Genomic DNA, 26,508 nt, shown 5'->3' with positions numbered 1-26,508 from the left:
CTCTGTCTGTCTGTTCCTAGCTCTCTGTCTGTCTTTGCATCAGTCTGTCTCTATCTCTGTGTCTGTTTGTTTCTCTATCTCTGTGTCTGTCTCTATGTCTGTGTCTGTCTGTCTCTCTCTTTCCCCATCTGTCTTTGTCTGTCTCTTTCCAGGTCTGTCTCTTTCCAGTTCTGTCTCTTTCCAGTTCTGTCTCTTTCCAGGTCTGTCTCTTTCCAGGTCTGTCTCTTTCCAGGTCTGTCTCTTTCCAGGTCTGTCTCTTTCCAGGTCTGTCTCTTTCCAGGTCTGTCTCTTTCCCCATCTGTCTCTTTCCAGGTCTGTTTCTTTCCTCGTCTGTCTCTTTCCCCATCTGTCTCTTTCCCCATCTGTCTCTTTCCCCGTCTGTCTCTTTCTCTGTCTGTCTCTTTCCCCATCTGTCTCTTTCCCCGTTTGTCTCTTTCCAGGTCTGTGTCTTTCAAGGTCTGTTTGTCTCTGTCTGTCTCTTTCTTTGTCTGTCTCTATCTCTCTGTTTCTTTCCCTATTTGTCTCTTTCCAGGTCTGTCTTTTTCCCAGGTCTGTCTCTTTCCCCATCTGTCTTCCCATCTCTCTTCCTGTCTCTTTCCCTGTCTGTCTTTGTCCATATCTTTGTCTGTGTCTTTTCCTGTCTGTCTTTTTCCCTGTCTGCCTGTCTCTTTATTTGTCTTTCTCTAGTTCTCTGTCTCTTTCCCCATCTGTCTCAGTCAAGGTCTGTCTCTTTCCCCATCTGTCTTTGTCTGTGTCTTTCCCTGTCTGCCTGTCTCTGTCCCTGTCTGCCTGTCTATGTCCCTGTCTGCCTGTCTCTGTCTGTCTCTTTTCCCATCTGTCTCTTTCCAGGTCTGTTTCTATCTGTCTCTTTTCCTGTCTGTCTCTGTCTGTCTCTCTCTGTCTCTCTCTCTCTATCCATCTCCCCACTGACATCATATTACCTCTCACATAAGCCTCTTATACTAACACTGTCTTTTGTTCCTACAGCAACCAATCACAGCTGCTATTAATAAACTGTAGTTCCAGGCTCCATTCACTTGAATGGAGGCATGGATTTTGGAGAGTAACTATAAAGTGCAGGGTTAAATTTTCCTGTCAAAACATAGTCTAAGATGGTCCCTGGGTCACATGAGGCGTCTGTGCAAAATTTCGTGATTGTAAATGTGACGGTGCGGATTCCATTAGCGGACATACACACATACATACATACACACATACATACATACACTCAGCTTTATATATTAGATTATGTAGTGGCAGTGTCTTTATGTAGCAGTATTATTTTGACCTTGTATAGTAAGAATTTTTATAATGTTGTTTTTTGTATAGTGTGTTTTAGTGTTAGCAATAGTGGTATACTGTAATTATATATGTATAGATCCTCTTTTAAGTGGCGGAAGGCCTTATGGGGAGACATGTACTTTTGGGCTCAGGACCCTAATCTTTTAGGATCCTAGCAACGCCGCTGATATAGTGATCTGGAGATATGATACCAGTTGTAGTTGTTGCATGAAGCTGGATGTGACAATGTGGTGGAAGTGCTTCACGCAAGAATATCGAATCAGGGTAAAGTAGGAACCCTTGCATATACGGTAAGTATTCTGCCGCAGTGTGATTTCTGTGGTAAAGCTCTAGCAGTTATTATACTATCACTGGGGCTCTGAGAGTCATTATTCTGTGGGAAGAGGTCTGGATGCGGCAAGAAACTCTCTCCCCTTGCTGAATGTGGTAATCCAGGAAAGAAAGGTTGGGGAGCACTGATTTAGACAAGTATAACCACATTTACTAGCATCTGAAACACAAGGTTTAAGAGAGTTACGATAAAATGAATTATTAATACACAAAATGTTTGATAAGTTAAGGCTCAGTGGAGAAATATAATTAGCAATGAATGACATACCAATGGTAGGTGGTTCAGCAACTCATCAATAGTAGCGTCATCATAGTTTTCCGAATATGGAGCTTGACTTAGATCAGCATCTTCTCGAAGGCTTGAAGGATTGATATCTTCTTGACTGTGAAAAATAAGTAGTTTGCTTTATATAAATTCCACTACTTTTTATACAATAGAAACACACAAAAATGTTCTCATTTGCTCCAAGTGCTGGTTTGGTAATATCTGGCAAAAGAACTTGGACCCAGAGGTACTGTATGTATGTAATGTATAAATGAACTTCACAAATGTGAACAACTAGTAAATTGTGTGTCATTACTTTACCTTTATATGTATCATATTAATCATAGTTTGTAGACTTCATATGTAACAAGTATATGTATATATATTTAGTTGAAACTAGTTTGCAAATATCTAAAATGACACATCTGCATGTTTTTCTAACTATCTGACATGAAGTCATAATAAACGTTTCCCATTTTAGATCAATTAGGATTACCAAAATTATTTATATTTGCCAAATGCCACAATAATGAGAGAGAGAATGTTTTAAGGCATTTTTATTACATTCTGCAAAGTCAAATGTTTACAGAGAGTAAGAATACTGTGCCTTTAACCAATATGGGATAGCCCATATGATGATGTCATGTCTTTGGAAGTTTATTGGCAACAACTGAGTTAATTAAAAACACACATGTGGATGTATTTTAATGCACACCTGAAACACACTGCTTCTTTGTGTAACATCAGGGAAAGTCAATAGAAATCAGCCAAGATCTCAGGAATTGTGGACTTACACAAGTCTGGTTCATCCTTGGGTGCAATTTCCAGATACCTGAAGGTGCCTCGTTCATCTATACAGATATTTATATGCAAGAACAAACAAGATGGGAATGTTCAGCCATCATACTGCTCAAGAAGGAGCTGGGTTCTATGTACCAGAGATGAACGTGCTTTGGTCAGACATGTACATATCAACCCAAGAGCAAAAGCAAAAAAACTTGTGAAGATGCTGGCAGACGCTGGTAAGGTTGTGTCATTATCCACAGGGAAATGAGTACACAGTAAAACGAGTGTATCAACATGGCCCAAATTCCTACCAACTATTGTGAGAAGCTAGTGGAAGGATATCCAAAATGTTTGACCCTAGTCATACAGTTTAAGGGCAATGATACCAAATACTAATGAAATGTATGTAAACTTTTGACCATGCAGAAAGTAATAAAAATGCCTTAAAACATTCTTTCTCTCATTATTCTGGCATTTGGCAAATATAAATAATTTTAGTTCCTAATTGACCTAAAACGGGAAAGGTTTATTCTGATTTCATGTCTGTCAGATAATGAGAAAAACATGCAGATGTGTGTTGATAGATAGTGTATGTAAACGTCTGGTTTCAACTGTATATATATATATATATATATATATATATATATATATATATATGTTTTCAGCCATATAACAATATATGAGGAAGATAGCAAAAAAATGTAAAAATAATACTATTTGAAACGGAAAAAATTGACACCAAGCAAAAGAACATGCAAGGTAGGTGGATAGAACATCTCATAAGTTGTGAGTTTCTGTTTCCTAGTACTACTCAAAGCCATTATTATACTCCAAAAAAAATAAGTGTTCTTTATATGGATTCTCCCGTTAGATGCGGCACATAGCAATCATTTCACTTGTCTGTAAAGTATCCAAATTAATCCCTCTAGATAATGACAATCATGACTAAGTAGATGTATTTGTCCCACTGTAATTCTAAGAGTTAGTGGTATTTTAATTAAAGTCCTTCTACTCCATCAATACCTTCTTTTTCCAGTGAGAACTGAATTTAAGTACTTCTTTACTGCCATCTGCTTTCTATACCGACTGTAGTTATCGGTGAAGACAGCGTCGGAGTGACGTTTCACAGGGGCTGGATCTTCTACAACATTGTTACTGACATAGGGGAAAAAATAACACAAAAATCATAAGTAAATGATGCAAATTTCACAGTACAAATTAGTGTAAAATGCATTTTCTAATTCATAATATGAGTAATTGTTGTATTATGGAGTCATTGAAATGAAGGTCAGTGCTAGATCACTTCAGGAAACTTACAAAAATTACATAGGAATTCCTTAATTTTCACACACATTTTTACAAATATTTTCTTCTTTTCTTTTAATAAGAATTTGTACTCTTTCAAAACTTTTGAAGAAGAGACATTTTTTGAAGGCAGCTAGTTATCAAGTCCCGGTTATGACGCACTATACAAAATTAACTTTCATTGATTCAGCCAAATGGTTGCCCCCAAAGCAAGCAGGATTCAGTTTCTCCTCTAGAACCTCCATCCTCCATTAATCCTCAGAGTATCGTAGCTTCTATGGTATCATTGGAGTTGGAAGTGGAGATTCATTAAGTCCAGTCGTTGGCTCCATCTGCTACTCCAAGCTCCAAATTATTTGTTCCTGTGTGCCTGATATTATGTCTGTTGCAGGAATTGAATGATTCCATCTTGAGTGGTCACCCTGGGGTCACACACAGTTATGCAGAAAGCTATTTCTAGACTCTAGGTGGCCATCTATGTTTAATGATATTAAAGTAAGTTATATCTGCTTGTGAAATTTGTGCACACGTTAAAGTCTGTCATAATTGGGCAGCCAGGGAATTGGCTCCATAGTCAATTCCAGAAAAACCATGGACTCATTTGTCCATACATTTAATTACAGCTTTACCTTTGTCTGGTGAGACACTGTGATTTGAGTGGCAGCTGGTCGTTTCAGTAAACAGGCTCATTTTGTTCCGTTTTCAGTTACTGAACGATGAAATACTTTCCAGGTTGTCAATTAATCATGTGGAGAGATTGCATGGAATCCCCCTGGACATTGTATCTGATAAGGAGGTACAATTTGTCTCTATATTCTGCAGAGTGTTTTGTAGGAAATTGGGGATTGAGTTGTTATTTTCCTCTGCCTGCCACCCTGAAACCAACATTCAGACAGAAGGGACAAATCAATTGTTGAATCAAATTTTAAAGTGTTTCATTGCAGTTCAGCAGCAGTCCTCCTGTTTGCCTCTTGGTGAGTTCACCTTTAACACTTGGGTCAATTAATCCACTGGAACCTCGGCCTTTTTTTGCAATTATGTTTTTCATCCTCATTTTGGTAAATTCTCTAGGATGAGTTCTGGGTGTCCTGGAGTCGAGATTGCCATACAGAAACTTGGGGATATCTGAAGGAAGGTTTGGAAGAATATAGCGATGGCTCAGCATCGCCAAAAATAGAAGGAAAATAGGAAACGTTTGGTGGGTCCCAACTTCAGTGTAAGTGATAAGGTATGGTTATCATCAAAAAATATTAGCTAAAAATTCCACCAGCGATGTTAGATCCTAAATTTATTAGACCCGTATGAGATTCTCGAGGTTGTTAATCCGGTAGCCTTTAAATTAAGACTTTCTCTGGCACTTCACATCACAAATGTGTTCCACAAATCCCCGCTGAAAAAGTCTGTCCCATCGATGTTATCTACCTTATCTCCACTTCCTCCTGTTTCTATCTATGGAGGTTTGGAGTATGTATTGCAGAAGATTTGAGGAGGGTCAAAAATTGTTTCCAGTATCTCATTCATTGAAAGGGCTGCAGACCCAAGAAGATCTCTTGTGTACTGTTTCATTCCGCGAAGGCTGATCATCTGGTTTGAGGCTTCCATCTTAAGTTTCCTGGGAATCCTGAGGGTTGTGTGGGAACATACGGTACTCTCACAATTCCTCCTAGTGGTGTGTCTGGACTTAGTGAGTGACAGATCAGCCATACAATCTTGGGCAGGGGAATGCTGAGCTGTCAGTATGGTGACTCACAGTTCAGCCATCCAATTACAGACTAGGTTTCCTCTATAGGTCTCCTGTTCCTAGAGATTACCTGACTATTTAGCTGGCTCCCTGCCTACAATTATTGCCATTAGTAGCTTATACTCAGTGGTGTAGGTGTGCCTTCGATTCCTATGCTCTGCATTTGATCTATTAATACAATGAAAATGCAGTGCAGTCTGCAGGTATATTTAGAGCAGAAGGTAAGCAGAGTGATATATAGTTTTATAAGTAACGATTCTGAAAAACCTTGGTTTTATTCATTTAAGGGAGTCTGTCAGCAGGTATTTGCTATGTATTCTTGGAACAGCATAACTCAGTGGTTAACCCACTGAATTTAGCGATGTTTCACTAATTAGGCTGTGTGCTGTTGTTTCTACATAATGAAAGTTCTATCACAAGGAACGTATCACTGCCTAGACTACAGTTCACGCAACTTTTAAACCAACCATGCCCCCTCCTCTGATAAGCAGCTCACTGTAAATATACAATGTACACAGAATGCTGTGATGTGGGTGGGGTTAGCTTTTTGAGCTCTGCTACATGCTACATCTGAGAACTCTGATTGTGTCACAACTAATTCACCCAGTAATCTAAGTAATACGTCATTGCAATCAGGGTCTACATTATGCTGCTCTTAGATGAAGTAGCAGCAAAAAACTGGTGATAGATTCACTTTAAACCTCTGCTCTTTCTGGAGGTTTTGGTCCTTTGGACAGTCCTATTGTATAAGAGTGCATAGAGAGATAGATGTCAGTCACTGCCTGGACTATCTATTGGGCCAAAAATCCCATAAAGAGCAGACATGTAAAACTAAGTATCAATCTGCTCAGCTCCTTCTGCACTATAACATGATGGCTGTTGATTAGACTACATTTTCTTGGTGACAGGTTCCCTTTAAATGGTACTTTTTTTTACATGAACAACAATTTGGTCCATAAGTAACATTAGCTGTTAGTATTAGTGTAATAGGCAATTTTAAATCCTCTTTCTCAATTGGCTATACGCAGTGTTAGTGAATTTCAGGGATTCATTATAGAAATTTACTAGCTTCCATTCTAGAAATATATTTGTGGACTGTAAACTGGTTTATACATTTACATTGATATAACTATAATATATTTATTATTAAATCTCACCTGACTCTCTTGCCAATTAGAGATTCTAAGTATCTTCTTGCGGACAGTTGACCCAAGAGCTTGCTATATCCACTTGTGAAAAGTCCATCAGCGTGTCGTGACGTTCTGGCATCAGTAACAAAGTGTAAACATGTTATAATTAGGCAAAGGAGTATAACATTATAACTTATGTTACAAGGTATTAAAAAAGAGGTGTCAGCATGGAACCATATCCGGGGTTAACCCCTTCAAGATTGTGCGATTTCATATTTTCCTCCTCTTCTTCCAAGAGCCATAACATTTTTTTTTATTTTCAGTCAATATAAGGGCTTGTTTTATGCCAGACAAGTTGTGCTTTTTAATTTCACCAATCATTTTAACACATAGTGTACTGGAAACCAGTTAAAAAAAATTCTAAGGGCTGTGATATTGCAAAATAACTGCAATAGAACAATAGTTGTTTTTTTTTGTTTTTTTGTTTTTTTATTGACCATGTTCATCATATGGTAAAACTGACCTGACAATATGATTTTCCAGGTCAGCACAAGTACATAGATACCAAACATGTATAAGTATTTTTATTTAAGTGATGAAAAAAATTCTGAAGTTTTGAAACAAAAAATTGCTTTTGGTGCCATTTTCTGAGAACCTAATGTTGTGTTTTTGGGTTTTTTTTGGGGGGAAGGGGGATCTAGGGATAAGTAATAGTTTGTCAGATATTGTCAGCGATGTTTAACTAGTTAACAGCCGCAGACAAATCTCCAATCCACCAGCCCGCACCTGTTAAGGCACATGTAGACTGATCAAATCACTCGTCATGCCAGGGAAAGATGCGGGTTCGGTGTGTGAGCCCGCATCACAGCAAGGGATACAACCTATGACATAGCATGCATCATAGATCGTGAAAGGGTGAAAAGGTATATGGGTAAGGATATTTCTGATTTTTCCAATTTAAGACATGTAAGAGAAAAATAATCTTTTCACACTTCAGCCTCCACTTCCAATTCTTGCTATGCTTATTACAGATTGGATCTAGTTAGATGGCTGTTTATATGACATTCTATGAATGAGCAATAATTAAATATATGACATTTATCAGCAAATAATTTGGGGGATTTGTAAAAACTTTTAAAAAATAATCATTATCTGGAACTGTAGATACATGACAACAGTAATTTGTTTTACATAGATGCAACAGAGCAATAATTGCCATTTTCACTATCCCAGTGTTACACAACTATAGTATATCACAGAAGTGAGTACACCACTCATATTTTTGGAAATATTTTATTATATCTTTTCATGGGACAACACTGAAGATATGACACTTTGATACAATGTAAAGTAGTCAGTGTACAGCTTGTATAATAGTGTAAATTTATTGTGCCCTCTAAATAACTTAACACACAGCCATTAATGTCTAAAATACTGGCAACAAATGTGAGTACACCCCTAAAGTGAAAATGGGCAAATTGTGCCCAATTAGGATGTCATGTGACTCATTAGTGTTACAAAGTCTCAGGTGTGAATGGGGAGCAGGTGTGTTAAATTTGGTGTTATTGTAGTGTTACAAACTCTTTCATACTAGTCACTGGAAGTTCAACATGGCAGAATTTTCCAAGGATCTGAAAAAATAATTGATACTCTAGAAAAATATGGTCGAGGGTATAAGACTGCCAACATCCTGAACTGAGCTGCCGCATGGTGACCAAGACTATACAGTGCTTTAAGAAGACAGATTCCACTCAGAACAGACCTCGCCATGGTCACCCAAAGAAATTGAGTGCACATGCTCAGCGTCATATCCAGAGGTTTTATTGTCAAAATAGCCATATGAGGGCTGCCAGCATTGCTGCAGAGGTTAAAGGAGTGTGGGTCAGCTAGTCAGTGATTAGATCATATGAAGCACACTGCATCAAATTGTTCTGCATGGTGATTGTCCCAGAAGAAAACCTCTTCTAAAGATGATGCACAAGAAAGTCACAAACAGTTTGCTGAAGATGAGCAGACTAAAAACAAGGATTATTGGAACCATGTCTTGTGGCCTAATGAAATCAAGATAAACTTATTTGGTTCTGATGGTATCAAACGTGTGTCATGACAACCCGGTGAAAAGTACAAAGACAAGTGTGTCTTTCCTGCTGTCATGTAATGTGGTGGGAGTGTCATGGTTTGGGTCTGCATGACTGCTGCCGCCTGAGGGGAACTACAGTTCATTGAGAGAATCATGAATGCCAATATGTACTGTGACATACTGAAGCAGAGCATAATCCTCTCTCTTTGGATCTGGGCCGCAGTGCAGTATTCAAACATGATAACAACCCCAAACACAACTCCAAGATGACCACTACTTTGCTAAGAAACTGATTGTAAAGTTGCTGAATTAGCCAAACATGTCTCCAGACCTAAACCCTATTGAGCATATGTGGGGCATCCTCAAATGGAAAGTGGAGGAGTTCAAGGACTCTAACATCTATCAGCTCCGTGATGTTGTCATGGAGGAGTGGAAGAGGATCCAGTGGCTCCTATGAAGCTTTAGTGAACTCCAAGCCTAAGAGAGTTAATGCAGTGCTTGAAAATAATGGTGTCCACACAAAATATTGACACTTTGGGCACAATTTGGCCATTTTCACTTAGGGGTGTACTCACTTTTTTTGCTAGCGGTTTAGACATTAATGGCTGTGTGTTGAGTTATTTAGCGGGCACACCAAATTTACACTGTTCTACAAGCTGTTCACTGACAACTTTACATTGTATCATGGTGTCATATCTTCAGTGTTGTCCCATGCAAAGATGTAATAAAATATTTACAAAACTGTTATGGGTGTACTCACTTTTGTGATATACTGTATGCATTGTTAGCGATGGACCTGGTTCATTGGCCAAGTCAGTAATCTGTTGCTGTCGGATGGAAGGTTGAGAACTGCCTCTTACCAGACAATATCCATGGTTATTCTTTTGAATTACAAAGGACTGTAATAATTTTTTAGAATTACAGTTAGGTCCAGAAATATTTGGACAGTGACACATTTTTCGCGAGTTGGGCTCTGCATGCTGTCACGCTCCCCGTGTCCCAGCACCACTCCTTACCCACTGATCCAATCCATGTGTCCACCAGTCATGGCTGCCGCTCCCGCTCCTGCTCCCCTGAGTCCTGCTCCTGGTCTCAGGAGTCTGACTTTGAGTATTGGCCTCAGGATTCTGTATAGGACCGGGCCGCGCCCACTCTCCTGGTCTTATAGGCCCAGCACACCTGCAGCAGGAAATGACATGAGGCTGTGCTGGGTATATAAGACTTGCCTTTCCATAGGGGCGTGGCCTGATCAACGTGTCCTTTAGCTTGTCTTTAGAGCTAGATGCTCAGGTCCCCTTGTGCTCTCTCCTGTGACTGTTTGTCTGTTGCTACCGGGTACCTGTGCCTGTTTCCTGCATTATCCCATAGAACTCCGTGATCCTGCTGACCCGGGTATAACCGTCCCGGCCACGTCAGTGCTCCGGCTGCCGTGTACTCTGCCACCTGGTGGCGTACTCGGTCCAGTGGATCCACCTCCTGGGCTTACCAGTCCTCCCTGCCCTGACAGATTGATCAGGCCATGGATCCCGCTGGAGCACAAACATCTGAGCTGGCCGAACTACGCCAGGAACTGGTGCAACAGCGTGACACCTTACACCGCATACTAAAGTTCCTGACGTCTGTGGACCACCGGTTGTACACATTACAGACTGCCGCCTCGTCTCGGTCCACGCAGCAAACGGTGTCCGGATCTGAACCTGCTGTCTCCGCAACCTCGCAACTTCGCCTCACTGCTCCGCCTCGCTATGCTGGGGACCCCAAGAACTGCCGGGGGTTTTTGAACCAGTGCTCCCTGCATTTCAAGTTACTTCCTCATTTGTTTGTCTCAGACCAGGCTAAAGTGGCATTCCTGATGTCACACTTGGAAGGCGAAGCTCTAGCCTGGATTAACCCCCTGTGGGAGAATGAGGATCCAGTGACCACTAACATCCGGGAATTCTTGCACGCTTTCCGAAGTACATTCGATGAACCCGGACGTACCACCACAGTGACTTCTTCGCTCCTCCGGCTACGCCAAGGGACCCTGACCGTCGGCCAATACGCCATCCAGTTCCGCACGCTCGCCTCTGAGCTGGGCTGGAACAATGAGGCCTTGACGGCGGCCTTTTGGGAAGGACTCTCTGGCCGCGTCAAAGACGAGCTTGCTGGCCGTGACGTTCCACGCACCTTGGACGCCTTAATATCTTTAGCCACCCGGATTGACCTCCGTTTCCAGGAGCGAACCAAAGAGGTATTCCGGGAGAAGCTACCACCCCGTCACGCCTTGTCCCCGCAGAGGCCTACCGCTCCTTTGCCCCTGCCCTCCTGTGACATGTTCCCGGAACCCATGCAAATAGACCGGCTGAGCCAAGCCGAGCAACGCCGCGCAGAGCGACTCGCCCGGGGCCTGTGTTTCTACTGCGGAAGCGGTTCTCATCTGCTCCGCTCTTGCCCGGAGAGACCAGGTAGACCCCAAGTCCAAGGGATGGTGGGAACCGCCACCCTTGGTACCGGAATTCCTTCAGTCCCGGTTACACAGACTGTCCAGGTCACGACCGAGAAGACCCAGTTCACGGCGGAGGCTCACATTGATTCGGGAGCAGCGGCTAATTTCATCCGACAAGCTACCGTGGATCGTTATCGGATACCGGTCATCCCGCTTGCAAAACCCCTCTGGTTCGCCTCCGTGGACGGAAAACAATTATACGAACCTGTCCGGTACACCACCGAACCCGTGAGACTTTGTATTGGTACCCAGCACACTGAGACTATTGCGTTCTACGTCATCCCGAGAATGACTCCTGCGCTCCTGCTGGGTCTGCCCTGGCTGCGACTACATGACCCTGACATCAGTTGGCGCTCTGGGGCAATCTCTCGCTGGAGTCCCTCGTGCCATGATACCTGCCTACAGCCTGTTCCTCGGTCCCTGTCACCTGACCCTATCATGGCACAAGAAGAGGAGAATCTGACGCAATCCAGCGTTGTACCACAGCCCCTGGCACCTGACCCTATCATGGCACAAGAACAGGGGAATATTACGCAGTCCTGCGGTGTACCACAGCTCCTGGCACTTGTGCCTGTGGTGCCACCAGAACCGGAAGTGACGACGCTCTCCAGCGTCGTTCCACCGTCCCTGACGATTGAGACTCTGATGCCAACGGCTGCCGGGGATGAGTCCCTGTCCTGTGTCCGGTCCGAGACGCCCGGGCCGGTTGTCCACGCTGCCAGTCCTGTTTCTGACGGTCCTCCTCTTCCCATTGCCCCCGTTGCCACTGCTGGGAGATCGGCTAAGCGCCGTGCAGCTAAGAAGGCGGTACGGGGTCAGCGGTCCTTCCCCGCCTTTGCGTTGGGTCCCGATCCGGTGTCTCGATCCGGGGTGCCCCTGGGGTTCTGTGCTCGGAGGGGGGGGCTTAGAGGGGGGGGTACTGTCACGCTCCCCGTGTCCCAGCACCACTCCTTACCCACTGATCCAATCCATGTGTCCACCAGTCATGGCTGCCGCTCCCGCTCCTGCTCCCCTGAGTCCTGCTCCTGGTCTCAGGAGTCTGACTTTGAGTATTGGCCTCAGGATTCTGTATAGGACCGGGCCGCGCCCACTCTCCTGGTCTTATAGGCCCAGCACACCTGCAGCAGGAAATGACATGAGGCTGTGCTGGGTATATAAGACTTGCCTTTCCATAGGGGCGTGGCCTGATCAACGTGTCCTTTAGCTTGTCTTTAGAGCTAGATGCTCAGGTCCCCTTGTGCTCTCTCCTGTGACTGTTTGTCTGTTGCTACCGGGTACCTGTGCCTGTTTCCTGCATTATCCCATAGAACTCCGTGATCCTGCTGACCCGGGTATAACCGTCCCGGCCACGTCAGTGCTCCGGCTGCCGTGTACTCTGCCACCTGGTGGCGTACTCGGTCCAGTGGATCCACCTCCTGGGCTTACCAGTCCTCCCTGCCCTGACACATGCCACCACATTGGATTTGAAATGAAACCTCTACAACAGAATTCAAGTGCAGATTGTAACGTTTAATTTGAAGGTTTGAACAAAAATATCTGATAGAAATTGTAGGAATTGTACACATTTCTTTACAAACACTCCACATTTTAGGAGGTCAAAAGTAATTGGACAAATAAACCAAACCCAAACAAAATATTTTTATTTTCAATATTTTGTTGCGAATCCTTTGGAGGCAATCACTGCCTTATGTCTGGAACCCATGGACATCACCAAACACTGGGTTTCCTCCTTCTTAATGCTTTGCCAGGCCTTTACAGCCGCAGCCTTCAGGTCTTGCTTGTTTGTGGGTCTTTCCGTCTTAAGTCTGGATTTGAGCAAGTGAAATGCATGCTCAATTGGGTTAAGATCTGGTGATTGACTTGGCCATTGCAGAATGTTCCACTTTTTTGCACTCATGAACTCCTGGGTAGCTTTGGCTGTATGCTTGGGGTCATTGTCCATCTGTACTATGAAGCGCCGTCCGATCAACTTTGCGGCATTTGGCTGAATCTGGGCTGAAAGTATATCCCGGTACACTTCAGAATTCATCCGGCTACTCTTGTCTGCTGTTATGTCATCAATAAACACAAGTGACCCAGTGCCATTGAAAGCCATGCATGCCCATGCCATCATGTTGCCTCCACCATGTTTTACAGAGGATGTGGTGTGCCTTGGATCATGTGCCGTTCCCTTTCTTCTCCAAACTTTTTTCTTCCCATGATTCTGGTACAGGTTGATCTTTGTCTCATCTGTCCATAAAATACTTTTCCAGAACTGAGCTGGCTTCATGAGGTGTTTTTCAGCAAATTTAACTCTGGCCTGTCTATTTTTGGAATTGATGAATGGTTTGCATCTAGATGTGAACCCTTTGTATTTACTTTCATGGAGTCTTCTCTTTACTGTTGACTTAGAGACAGATACACCTACTTCACTGAGAGTGTTCTGGACTTCAGTTGATGTTGTGAACGGGTTCTTCTTCACCAAAGAAAGTATGCGGCGATCATCCACCACTGTTGTCATCCGTGGACGCCCAGACCTTTTTGAGTTCCCAAGCTCACCAGTCAATTCCTTTTTTCTCAGAATGTACCCGACTGTTGATTTTGCTACTCCAAGCATGTCTGCTATCTCTCTGATGGATTTTTTCTTTTTTTTCAGCCTCAGGATGTTCTGCTTCACCTCAATTGAGAGTTCCTTAGACCGCATGTTGTCTGGTCACAGCAACAGCTTCCAAATGCAAAACCACACACCTGTAATCAACCCCAGACCTTTTAACTACTTCATTGATTACAGGTTAACGAGGGAGACGCCTGCAGAGTTAATTGCAGCCCTTAGAGTCCCTTGTCCAATTACTTTTGGTCCCTTGAAAAAGAGGAGGCTATGCATTACAGAGCTATGATTCCTAAACCCTTTCTCCGATTTGGATGTGAAAACTCTCATATTGCAGCTGGGAGTGTGCACTTTCAGCCCATATTATATATATAATTGTATTTCTGAACATGTTTTTGTAAACAGCTAAAATAACAAAACTTGTGTCACTGTCCAAATATTTCTGGACCTAACTGTATGTTTACCCCTGATGCATTTGGTATTTTTTTTTTTGTTTGTTTCTAGCATTGATCCCTACTCTTTTTACAATAAAGGAGCCACTGTATTATTTTCCATCCTAAGTAACCCCTAATAACACCTAGTAGACCATCTATTCTAACTTGAAGCACCCAGAATCCTACTGAATGGACAGCACCGATACTTCATCCTAAAACTAAACACTGGGCTAATGTTTCCATTTTGTCCATTGCATTTGTCGCCACACAGTAGAGAAATAATCAAATTGCTTATAATGGCTATATAATATTTTATAATCATATTACAATGGAATTAATTGAAGTTCTATCATTCCCTGCACTTAAAGGAAACCTGTCACCATTAAGATATAGTACAACCTGCAGGAACCATGTTATAGAGCATCAGGAGCAGGTTAGATTGATACATAGTTTTGTATGAAGTGGTTCAGTATAACCTGTGTTTTCATTATTTAAACTTTTGCTCTTTCTGCGAACCTTAGTTCAGTCGGTGGTCCTCTTAGTGATTGCCAGCTATCTCTGTATACACACCTATAGAAAGATAGCTGTCAGTTACAGAGAGAACCACCCACTGGACCAAAAATCCCAGAAAGAGCAGAGGATTACATGAATAAAATACAAGTTATACTGAATCTTTTCTCATAAAATTATATATCAATCTACTCAATTCCCGCCACTAAATAACAAGATGCCAGCAGATTTAACTGCATTTTCATGGTGACAGGCTCTCTTTAAAGGGGTTGTCCCATATATAGAATACATTATCTACCCACAGGTAGATAGGTAATAGACTGACAAGCAAAAGATAAATTTTTCTTGCAACTATTTAGCACATGATTTGTTATGTAGATTATTGTCATGTCATGGCACTATTTTGCTCCTAAAAATATAAATAAAATTTTTTCTATTTTGTAGGAATTTGGTAAATCCACCTTTGGATTTCAACACTTCCTGTATGCTTCTGGGCATGCCCCCATCTGATTCAAGCATGTCTACACCAATATTTGATCCCAGGTCTCTTAGGCCCCTTTCACACGTCAGTGATTCTGGGACGTTTGTGCTTTTTTTTAAACGTACCAGAATCACTGACATACGCAGACCCATTATAATGAATGGGTCTGCTCACACGTCAGTGATTTTTCACTGCACGTGTCTCCGTGCGGCGTACCCGCCTGTACGTGATTGCCGCACGGAGACATGTCCATTTTTTTCTGGCATCACTGATGTCCCACGGACCACGCAGTGGTGTGATCCGTGAAACACGTGCCAGAAAAAAACGTGCTTTTAAAATAAAAAACATTTTAACTCACCCGGCGTCCAACGATGTCCTCTGCAGCCCGTGCAGCTTGCTGCTTCTGAGCCGGCCCATTATTGTCACACATATTCATGATGCGCGACACAGCCGACCCGGAAGCAGCTGCTGCGGGGGTCAGCGCCAGCCAGATGCTGCACCGCGGGAGCGATCAGCACCATGGAGAGCGGGAGCAGGCGCAGGTGAGTTGATTACTAAGTGCAATCATGGGCCACGGAGAACGGAGCCCGGATTGCACTTAGACAACCCACGTGTGCCGTGAATCACGGCACACGCAGGGACATGTGCGTGTTTTACACGCCAGTGAAAAACGTCAGTGTTTTTCACTGACGTGTGAAATGGGCCTTATAAACATTCCCAATCATGGTTAGATTGTTAGATTGGGTTGAGGTCTGGGAACTCTGGGGCCAATCCAGCACCTCTACTTCATTGCCATTGAACCATTTCTTCACCAATCTTGATGTATGCTTCAGGGTGTTGTCCTGCTGGAACCCTAAATTGTCCTTTTCATACCCATAGTACTTGAGTGTAGAAAGTAACTTGTCTTGTAGGATGCTCACATATAGCTCAGAATTAAGACCACCATCGATCCTGGTAAAGGATCTAATGTGTTTGGCTGTGAAACAATGCCAATCATCAGGCTTCCTTCCATTAACTTGACAGTTCCCTCAATTTTTTGAGCCTCTATTTTCCTTGTTTCTTCTGGTCCCATTTTTACCCATGAGAGCCTAGTCTATTGACTTTCATCTCATCGTTCCAAATTACGCATTTCCAGTCTTCTACTACCAACTTTTTGTATTTTTTTTCTGAATTCGAAATAAAGATGATGATATTTAAATCATAGCTTCTTCACCTTTTTTTGAACCACTATTCCAGACTTGTGTAACATGCGTAACACAGTGCTTGAATGGACATCTGTGATCTCACTTTTACAGCAGCATACAGAAGCATATGAGTCACCTACACTGCCGTGTTTGTCGCACCAGAACTGATAGACCTTGTAATAAGTTGATTTGTTATCTCCGATATTTTGCCTGGACATCCACCTTTTGGCTTTTGAATGAATGGATGGACTTCAGTTTGTATTCTTCTAACTGTAATGGCACCCACATGATGCAGTTTGGCAATTTTCCTGGCCAAGAGGTCGCTATCAATGAGTTGGATGCTGCTGTTCCTCTGTTCTTACAAAATCCTTTTCATGGCTGCTCCTAGATTCAAATAAGTGACTTTTGCTTGGGAATCAACCTAATAACCCACACTCAGCTATTAGGAAATGTAACAACAGGTTGTAATTTGTAGAATAGAGGAAGAAAATGATTTTTCCACCACCAGGAGTAAAACTGTAACAATGCAGTAACATGACAAGACTCTACATACCTAACCATTTGCTAAATAGTTGCAAGTCAATTTTATCTATGAGATAGCCAAGCTGATTGTCTAAAGTTCAAAATATTGATTTGAAACCCTTTTGCTCATTAGTCTAAAGGGTGCTTTTTTCATGCTGCGACATCGCTACCAATATATCGTCGGGGTCACGTCGTTAGTGACGCACATCCGGCGCTGGTAGCAACATCACAGCATGTGACAGCAAGGAGCGACGATCAACGATCGCAAAATCATTCAAAAATGGTGATCGTTGACACGTTGCTCCTTTCCTTAATATCGTTGCTGCTGCAGGTACGATGTTGTTCGTCGTTGCTGCGGCACCACACATCGCTATGTGTGACACCGCAGGAACGACGAACATCTCCTTACCTGCGTCCATTGACAATACGGAAAGAAGGAGGTGGGCGGGATGTTACGTCCCGCTCATCTCCGCCCCTCCGCTTCTATTGGGCGACCGCTTAGTGACGCCGCAGTGACATCGCTATGACGCCGAATGCACCTCACCCTTGAAGGAGGGATTGTTCGGCGGTCACAGTGACGTCGCTGACAAGGTATGTGCCTGTGACGCTGCCGTAGCGATAATGTTCACTACGGCAGCGAGCACCAAATGTCGCACGAACGACGGGGGCGGGTGCTATCGCGCTCGACATCGCTAGCAATCGCTAGCGATGTCGTAGCGTGTAAAGTAGCCTTAAGTGTATGATTGCCAGAAATCTGACCAATGTCACCCCTCAGATCATGAAAGTGTGGATCACCAAGACACTTATTTAAATCAAACAGTTGTGATCATGTGAATGTTTATTGTGATGGTTGCACATGCTCAGCACCACTATATTCACATATAAGATTTTAGGCCCCCACTCGTGGGATTATTTATGGTCTCATCAGCCATATTTCTAGCTATTGTACATTTATCATCTATTCAGCGGATTGGTACAAAACATCATTTAGGGAACAACCCCTTGAAAGACAAATTTTGTGATAGAGAATCCCTGAAGACATTAACACAATGGGGAGGTTTATATAGAAAAAAGCAAACAAACAAAATAAAGTAACTAATGCCAAAAATGTACAAATTAATGTAGTATGTTATTACATATGATTGTTGTGTGTTACTGATAATAATTTGCTCTATAATGACTACAAACTATATTACTGACACCACAAATCCATATTTGAAGCCAAAATGTTCATTATCCATTTTGTAATTTAATATACTTTAAGAATCAACCTAAACCTGTAGAATAAGAAGTATTTCAATGATTCCAGGGGCACTTATTTTACATTAGTCATGTTTTTGATAATGAATGCGTAGAGGCTTACTTCAATTGAGTGGACTTACAAATTATCCATAGTTTATGAAACCAAGCAAGCTGAATATAACGTATAGCTCAGATATTACGCATACCTGCCGACTCCTTGTGCCATGTCCAGAAAAAACTTGTCATTCTCTGGTAGAGTATTCTGCAAAATCTCTGTATCTTGTTTTAAGGTCCCTTGCGTCTGATCAGCTTCATTTACTCCTTCAAATGACAATCTGTTTCCAAGCCTAAAAGCAGTGACATGTATTAGTTATATGAAAAACGATATAGCGTGCATTACAAAACCTATAAAGCTAAATACATGATTTATATCATTACACCCTTAAAACAATTTAAAACAATTGTTATAATATGAGAAATTTTAACGTGTTTTCCCATTTTAACTTTTTTTTTTTTTTACAAATTAATCCTTGCAGTGTTAAAAATAATAAAATCAGCTGGAATTTACCCTCCTCAAGTCCTGTCTCCACCACTCCTTGATGAATATAGACAAGCAGTAACGTCACACCTACAGTGCTGCAGCCCATCATTGAGCTCAGAGGCTCTGCAAATGTAGCCAGCTGAGCTGAGTGATTGGCTGCAGCTCTGTTGATGTGATGTCACCGCTACAACCTGTACATGCTCACCGGAACGGAGACAGAGAAGCAGCGCTGGACTCAAGGAGGGTGAGTACCAATTGATCTTATTCTCTTTATCAAGGAAAGGACAAATTTGTAAGAAAAAGTTGAAAGAGCAAATCCCTTTTTTAAAAAAGACATAACATCATCTTACATTGTCTTTCACTAAATATTGAAATCTCACTTGATAAAGTTATGCCAAGGAGAAGAAGAGGTTAAAAGCTGTGTTGCTGTACATAGAGGATGGAAGCTGGATCTTTGATATGTTATTTTAATCCATGCGTTTCAAAGCAATTCTCCTTCATCAGGATCATCGCAAAATGTGATCATCCTGATGGAGACCTGCTCTGAAACATGTTGATTAAAGTCACATATCAAAGTTCTAGCATCCGTCCTCTATGTACAGCAGCGTAGCTTTTAACCTCTTCCTCTCCTTGGCTAATTGAAGTACTATTGATACAGGAGCTGCAGCACCTGCATATCCTAGGTGCAGTCCAGTGCTTCTGTCTGACACAATCCATCCAAGTGAGCAAAGCCATACATCAGCTTTCACCTTGTAATACAGATCAAACCCAATTTGAGATTGTTTCTCTCCTACCTAGCATTCATAAAGTTGTGGAAATGTATCTTGTCAAAATATAGTCTATGACACATAAAAACCAAGAATGAAACATCTCAGTATATTAACCCTTGTCTGGTACCATGAAAAAAAACACTAGTTGTGCCAAACTGTATGGGGTCACATTGAGCCCATGGTACCAGACAAGTGTTACACTTATAGTGGTCACACATTCCCTTCAAACCAATGGAAAAATAGTACAAATTGATAACAATAATTTATTCAATGAAAATACATTAAAGGAGTTGCATACTTTTGTAATCGATCAATCACAGCTCTGCTACATTTTACAAAAGCAAAATATAAAATACTGTGCTGTGATTGGTCAATATGGAGAATAAATACAGGTTTTTTTAACCGTTTTTACAAATCTACTCCTTGTTCTCTCACTGTTAAGTTATTCATTAGTTGCATAACAAGAGAACTAAGAGGATACATAGTCATGGTCCTATGATGACCAAATATATAAAAAACAAGTCAACAGCAAACTTCTTGCAAAAATATAAAAGTATTTATTACATGGTATAAAAACAAGAAGTGACATACAAATACATTCAATATCAAATAACAATGATCAGGTTTTAAAAGGGTGTCTCTGATGACTAATCACATAGGGCCAACAAGCCACATGTGACAAGGACATAAATACTTGATTAAATATTAATCGTTAAACATGTACTCAATAGTTATATAGATAGACCTAATGTAAATATAATTACATTTCTAGAGATGTGAAAAAGTAGAGGGAAACCATGCATATGTCTATTTCGTCCTCTTCACGACATATTAGAGTACACAAATAGGCTAAATTAGGGCCCCCCCGAAGAAGACATCGAAACGTGTGTATCGGGGCATGTTTTTCTTGAGCATTTCAAACCACTGTGGGTGAGTGACTATTACCACGTTGAATTGTCTCATAGGCTTTGTAATGATTTGGAGTGAATATTATATGGGAGCTTCCTTACTGAGACCCTAATTTAGCCTATGCGTGTACTCTAATATGTGGTAAAGAGGAGCATACTAATACAGATGCAAGACATCATCACTTGTGTTGTTTGTTAAATGCTGTTTAACTGTCTTTACCCCCATTCACCTTTTGTGCCTCCCCTATTCCCTCATAGACTGTAGGCTTACGAGCAGGGCCCTCACTCCTCTTAGTATCTGAATTTTGTTATTTTGTATTGTCTCATATTGTTTGTGCATGTCAACTCTGAATTGTACAGCACTGTGGAATATGTTGTTGCTATATAAATAAAAACTATTATTATTATTAATATTATTATATTATTATTATTATTATTATTATTATTATTATTATTATTATTAAAAGTAGGGGTATTTTACCCTTGAGAATTTTAACTATGTGGAATGATCTAACTGTTAGACAACGAACTCTGGGTCGGCCGTGGATCAAGGTTACAATTCAGCATCCAGTCTCCATAAATACCATTGACATCCATTGGATTATCTTAACGTTTGCAGAATTAGACTTTGCTGAAGAATAGGGTTTAATAAATGCTGTTTGCTGTTCAAAAGTGTCTGAGTGAGAGGCATATTTGGTGGAAGAGGTTATGAGTTCAGAAGATACCATTTATGACTAGTAGTAGGAAAGTGAGAATTTCTCATATGTATATATATATATATGTATATATATATATATATATATATATACAGGTCCGGATTATTCGTACCAAATACCTAGTACTAGTACTATTCCGGTATTCGATGCGAAAAAGGAACCAAATGTCAATGAGGAACCCAAGCATTTTTCTTGAAGATTTCCCAATTTGCATTAGGTTCATTATTCATGGTGAATAATGTAATAGTACAAGTAGAAAAAGTCTAGTTCACCATTTGAATATGAGAATGAAAGAGGATCCTTGGGTGGTCCTTGTGACAAAATAAAGACCTCCATCAAGAAGAAGGTGGTGTCCAGCAACAAAGTGTCCAAAGTAATAAAAAAATTGGTTATTTATTGGAAAAGTTAGAAAATTAAGACATCAGAAAAAAGATAAAGGAATAAAATCCCCAAGAATCATTCTTTACGCGCTTCAATTGGTAGCATGATTAAGATCTTTACTGATTGAAACGCATAAAGAATGGATTCCTTGGGATTGTCCTCGTCTATTTTTCGTCATGTTTTAATTTTTTTACTTTTCCAATGAAGAACCCTTTTTTATTACCTTGGACGCTTTATTTCTTGACACCATCCTCTTCTCTCTGGAATAGTACTTGGTATTCAGTACAAATAACCTGAAGCTGAATTGTTGTAAGCAGTAATGTATATGGAGTGTTCTGAACTGGAGCTGTCTGGCTCTTTCCCCACTGCTGCCCTCTGTCAGCAGAATACATACCCTGTGTCTGCTGATTCCTGCATTCTAATCTATGCAGATTATAATTTTAAGAGTCATTTTCCAGCTGTTCCTGTATCTCACTGTCTCTTCTTGTGAGCACTGCTTCTGTTGTAAACCAAATTTTCTCAAGATTGATAGGGAGAAGCGGATCTGACTTTTACCGATCACGGTTTTGTATCAACAAGCTATATCTTTTTTTATATTTAGAACCTATTTTTGTTATGACTACTTATTTAGTACTTTAATATATAAGTATTAGTTACTTAAAGATGCACCTTCATTGACTTTGAACTCTGCCCACTGACTAAGCAATGAAGAGAAAAATTCAACCAACATTAATATATCCCAATATTTGAACTAAAAAATGTAAAATAATTATGTGTTTCATGAAAAACAAGTTCCTCTCTGTAAAATCTTTGAATATAATATGATAGAACAAAAACATTAAACTCTACAGTTCCACCTTCTTCCCAGTACCTAAGAAGCAACAGTGTCCAACACAATGCATTTACATAGTATACATGATACAGTTATCCAGTTTTTGGCCACTATTGCTTTCTCTTTGATGCTGACTGACATTGCGGATCATACAAGTAAAGCATTAGAAAATACAATAATATTTCTTACCTGCTGTTAGAATATGTCCCTAAAGGAGGTAATGCCTGTGCTCGAAGGTAGAAAACACTGAACAGGGTAAAAAACACCACAAGGTGGAAAATGCTTCTATGCTCCATTGCTTCAACCCTGAGAGAACAGAAGACATTTGTCACAATTACATCATTTCATCATTTCAATTTTCCAAATAAATTTGTTAACAAAATTACTAGAAAATATAAAAATTACATAACAGGCTAACAATGTGTATTAACTCTAATACATAAGGAATATATATCATCTTCTTTCATTACTTTGAATTACTGTAACTATCTAAATGCCCGCATTATCTATCTTTCTATCTAAGCATATATCTGTCCATCTATCTATCTATCTATCTATCCCTCTATCTATCTATCCCTCTATCTATCTATCTATCTATCTATCTCTCTATCCATCTTTCTATCTATCCCTCTATCTATCTATCTATCTATCTATCTATCTATCTATCTATCCCTCTATCTATCTATCTATCCCTCTATCTATCTATCTATCTATCTATCTATCCCTCTATCTATCTATCCCTCTATCTATCTATCTATCTATCCCTCTATCTATCTATCCCTCTATCTATCTATCTATCTATCTATCCCTCTATCTATCTATCCCTCTATCTATCTATCCCTCTATCTATCCATCTATCTATCCATCTATCTATCTATCTATCATCTATCTATCCCTCTATCTATCTATCTATCTATCTATCTATCATCTATCTATCCCTCTATCTATCTATCTATCTATCTATCTATCTATCATCTATCTATCATCTATCTATCCCTCTATCTATCTATCTATCTATCATCTATCTATCATCTATCTATCTATCTATCTATCTATCTATCTATCGATCTTCTAGTTCCAAAGAGATCAGGTACCACTTTGGTTAAAAAAAATGAAAGGGAAAAACTAACTTTATTAGCTCATAAGTTGTGTGACAATGGTTTGGCACAATGAGCCTTTCTTAAGCCTGATCTTGGAGTTTCTAAGTAATAGCAAGTTGTTTAATATAGAATGCATGCACCCAAGTGATTGGACTGGGGCAGCTTGAATATTTGTATCCAGCTCCTAATATAGCTTTCCAGAGATCATATATACAAGTAATTTTTATTTATCTCTGCCAATTTCAATCTAATCTAGTGTAATTTGCCATGTATTACTGTATCCATCAATGCATGCTGAATGTCAACTTTAATTATATCTCTGATATACTTCAAAATTGCTCCCCATATTCAATCTTATTTATCTATCTATCTCTGTATCTTTATCTACCTCACAATTATCTATTTATCTATCTATATCTGTCTATATCTATTATCTATCTATCTATATCTCTATATACCTATTTTCCCTCTATCATCTAGCTATCTATATCTCTATTTATTTATCTATCTATTATATACCTATATCGCTATCTATCTATCTATTATCTATCTATCTATCTATCTATCTATCTATGTATCTATCCATCCATTATCTATCTATCAACTATCTATGTATCTATCTATCTATCCCGCTATCTATTATCTATCTATCTATATATTATCTATCTATATCTCTATCTATGTATCTATTATCTTTATATCTATTTATCTATCTATCTATATCTATCAGGCTTATATCTACCAAGCTATTTAGCTACCTATCTATATCTATATATCCATCTATATATATCTATCATATATCTATCTATTATCTCTCTATATCTAACTATTATCTATCTGTCTATCCATCTACCTACCTCTAGCTATTATCTAACCTATGCATCTGTCTCTCTATCTACTTATTATCTATCTGTCTATTATCTAATATAACTAGCCAGCTTTATCACTTTTCCAGTACTATCAATAATATATATAAATACTAGTCATTCATCATCATGTATGTCATATATGTCCATTCACCATCTTTGATATATGTATGAGGTAAAGTATTTATGACACATTTCCACCATAAAGATGTTCTATGTAAATACCTCTTCATCTATGTATATCTAGATCTATGTGTGTATCTATTAACTATAATATATAACTTATTGATGAAATGTAATTTCTTTTATCTCCGCTTTTTACACCATCACATTGTACAATCCTATATTTAGCTAAGATTTTTCTATTTTTTCCCTTCATATTTAACATACTGTAATGTACAAGTATATCTGATATTTATCATATTTCCCATCTGTAGATGTATAAACCCCTTTTGTGTATACACATCCTCCCAGAAGTCCATTCAGAAGTTGCTGAACATCTCTCCTCCACATTGGAGTTCCCTGCCATAGTGTACATGGGAATAGGAAGCTTGGTGCTACTTACTTAGGGTGCAGGTTGCCTCTCCCCTGTTGTATGTCCTTAAACCAGTGCTGACTTTCCAGAAGGTCCTATAGTAAGAGCTGAGGCTGTCCCTGCAAGTGTTGGGCAAGTCTCTGGAGCCAGATGTGCTGCCGCTGCTGGAAGTTGCTGTGATCTCCTGCCGTCCTCCTGCGCTGCACTGTGCACTTGTCAGCCTGGGAACGTCTCATTTAATACAGAGACATGCTCCTATAAAACGAGTGGGAGAGAAGGGCTGGTCAACAAGACTAACTCAAGGGGCTTATGTGAAGACGTCACTCCACATCCCAGGAGGTTACACTAAAAAGTCGTCATCACCTCCTTCTTAGGACTGCAGATGAAGTCCTGAGTGATCAATGCCTTCTGCAATACATAACTATGGAGGGGTAATGTACTTAGGTAATGAGTGATTGCACATCCACAATGTCATTACCAGCTGCACACGTGTAACTAGTCCACAGCAGAGGATTACATATCAGTACATAGGGGGACACAGGTACAGCCCTGAGTAATGTATACTGTCATTAATTCTGCACATCCACACTGCAGGGGCTTATTCATTACCAGGGGGGATTGATTTATTGATTCTATTTGTTTCACAGAAAGGATTTTAATTAATCATGAATATTTGTCTGACACAAACCACCTAACATCTCCTTTATAAAATGGATCTCTATTTGTCTTCAAATTGTTGCAATTTATAAATACATTTATATCAATTTATTATGTAACCTACAGAATATTTGGCAATGTACATAGTAAAGTATTAGCATGTAATCCTGTATGGGTGCTTTACATAGCACAAGAGCTATAGGTGTTAGAAGGGGGGGTTTCATTTGTAGGTTCTAGCTTCATTACTTACTGTACAGCATTGGGCAGGTATTTCTATACTGTTCAACATGTGCAACTAAAGGGGAACACCATTTATGTATTTGTTTATTCATTTCCTTCTGTTTATATCATGCCAGAATACACAGCACTAAATAGATGGATAGATAGATGTCACAAGGCTCTCCTGTCCTTGGGAGACTTGTGACAGGTTTGGGATCAAAGGCTTTCATTGCCTTTTGTGACTCTGGATTTTAAATGTAGTTTCTTTCTTTTGGTGCAGTAAAGCGGGCTTTACACGCAATGACATCGCTAACGAGATGTCTTTGGGGTCACGGAATTCGTGACGCATATCCGGCCTCGTTAGCAATGTTGTTGCGTGTGAGACGCACAAACGACTGTTAACGATCAAAATGACTCACCTAATCGTTGATCGTTGACGCGTCGTTCTAATCCCGATTATCAGTGCTGTTGCAGGACGCAGGCTGTTCTTTGTTCCTGCGGCAGCACACATCGCTATGTGTGACACCGCAGGTACAAGGAACATCACCGTACTTGCAGCCGCCCGCAATGAGGAAGGAAGGAGGTGGGCGGGATGTTCG

The 26,508-nt window shown here is 40.4% G+C and overlaps 1 protein-coding gene across 1 annotated transcript in view; it reads right to left on the bottom strand.

Moving 5' to 3' along the window:
• VIP (vasoactive intestinal peptide) overlaps positions 1-25,309 on the bottom strand; it is a 49,186-nt gene extending 23,877 nt beyond the window's left edge. The window contains exons 1-6 of the mRNA XM_075339566.1: positions 25,064-25,309; positions 22,722-22,838; positions 18,591-18,731; positions 6,887-6,991; positions 3,707-3,838; positions 1,901-2,015 (exon numbers count right to left, since the gene is read on the bottom strand). Of these exons, the coding sequence (XP_075195681.1) occupies positions 1,901-2,015; positions 3,707-3,838; positions 6,887-6,991; positions 18,591-18,731; positions 22,722-22,828 (600 nt within the window). The 5' untranslated portion in view covers positions 22,829-22,838; positions 25,064-25,309. The remainder of the gene's footprint in view (positions 1-1,900; positions 2,016-3,706; positions 3,839-6,886; positions 6,992-18,590; positions 18,732-22,721; positions 22,839-25,063) is intronic.
• Between the last annotated feature and the right edge of the window lie 1,199 nt (positions 25,310-26,508).

This window comes from Anomaloglossus baeobatrachus, chromosome 3 (genome assembly GCF_048569485.1).
Source record: "Anomaloglossus baeobatrachus isolate aAnoBae1 chromosome 3, aAnoBae1.hap1, whole genome shotgun sequence".
In the NCBI taxonomy this organism is placed as follows: domain Eukaryota; kingdom Metazoa; phylum Chordata; class Amphibia; order Anura; family Aromobatidae; genus Anomaloglossus; species Anomaloglossus baeobatrachus.
This window is presented reverse-complemented; position numbering and strand designations above follow the sequence as displayed.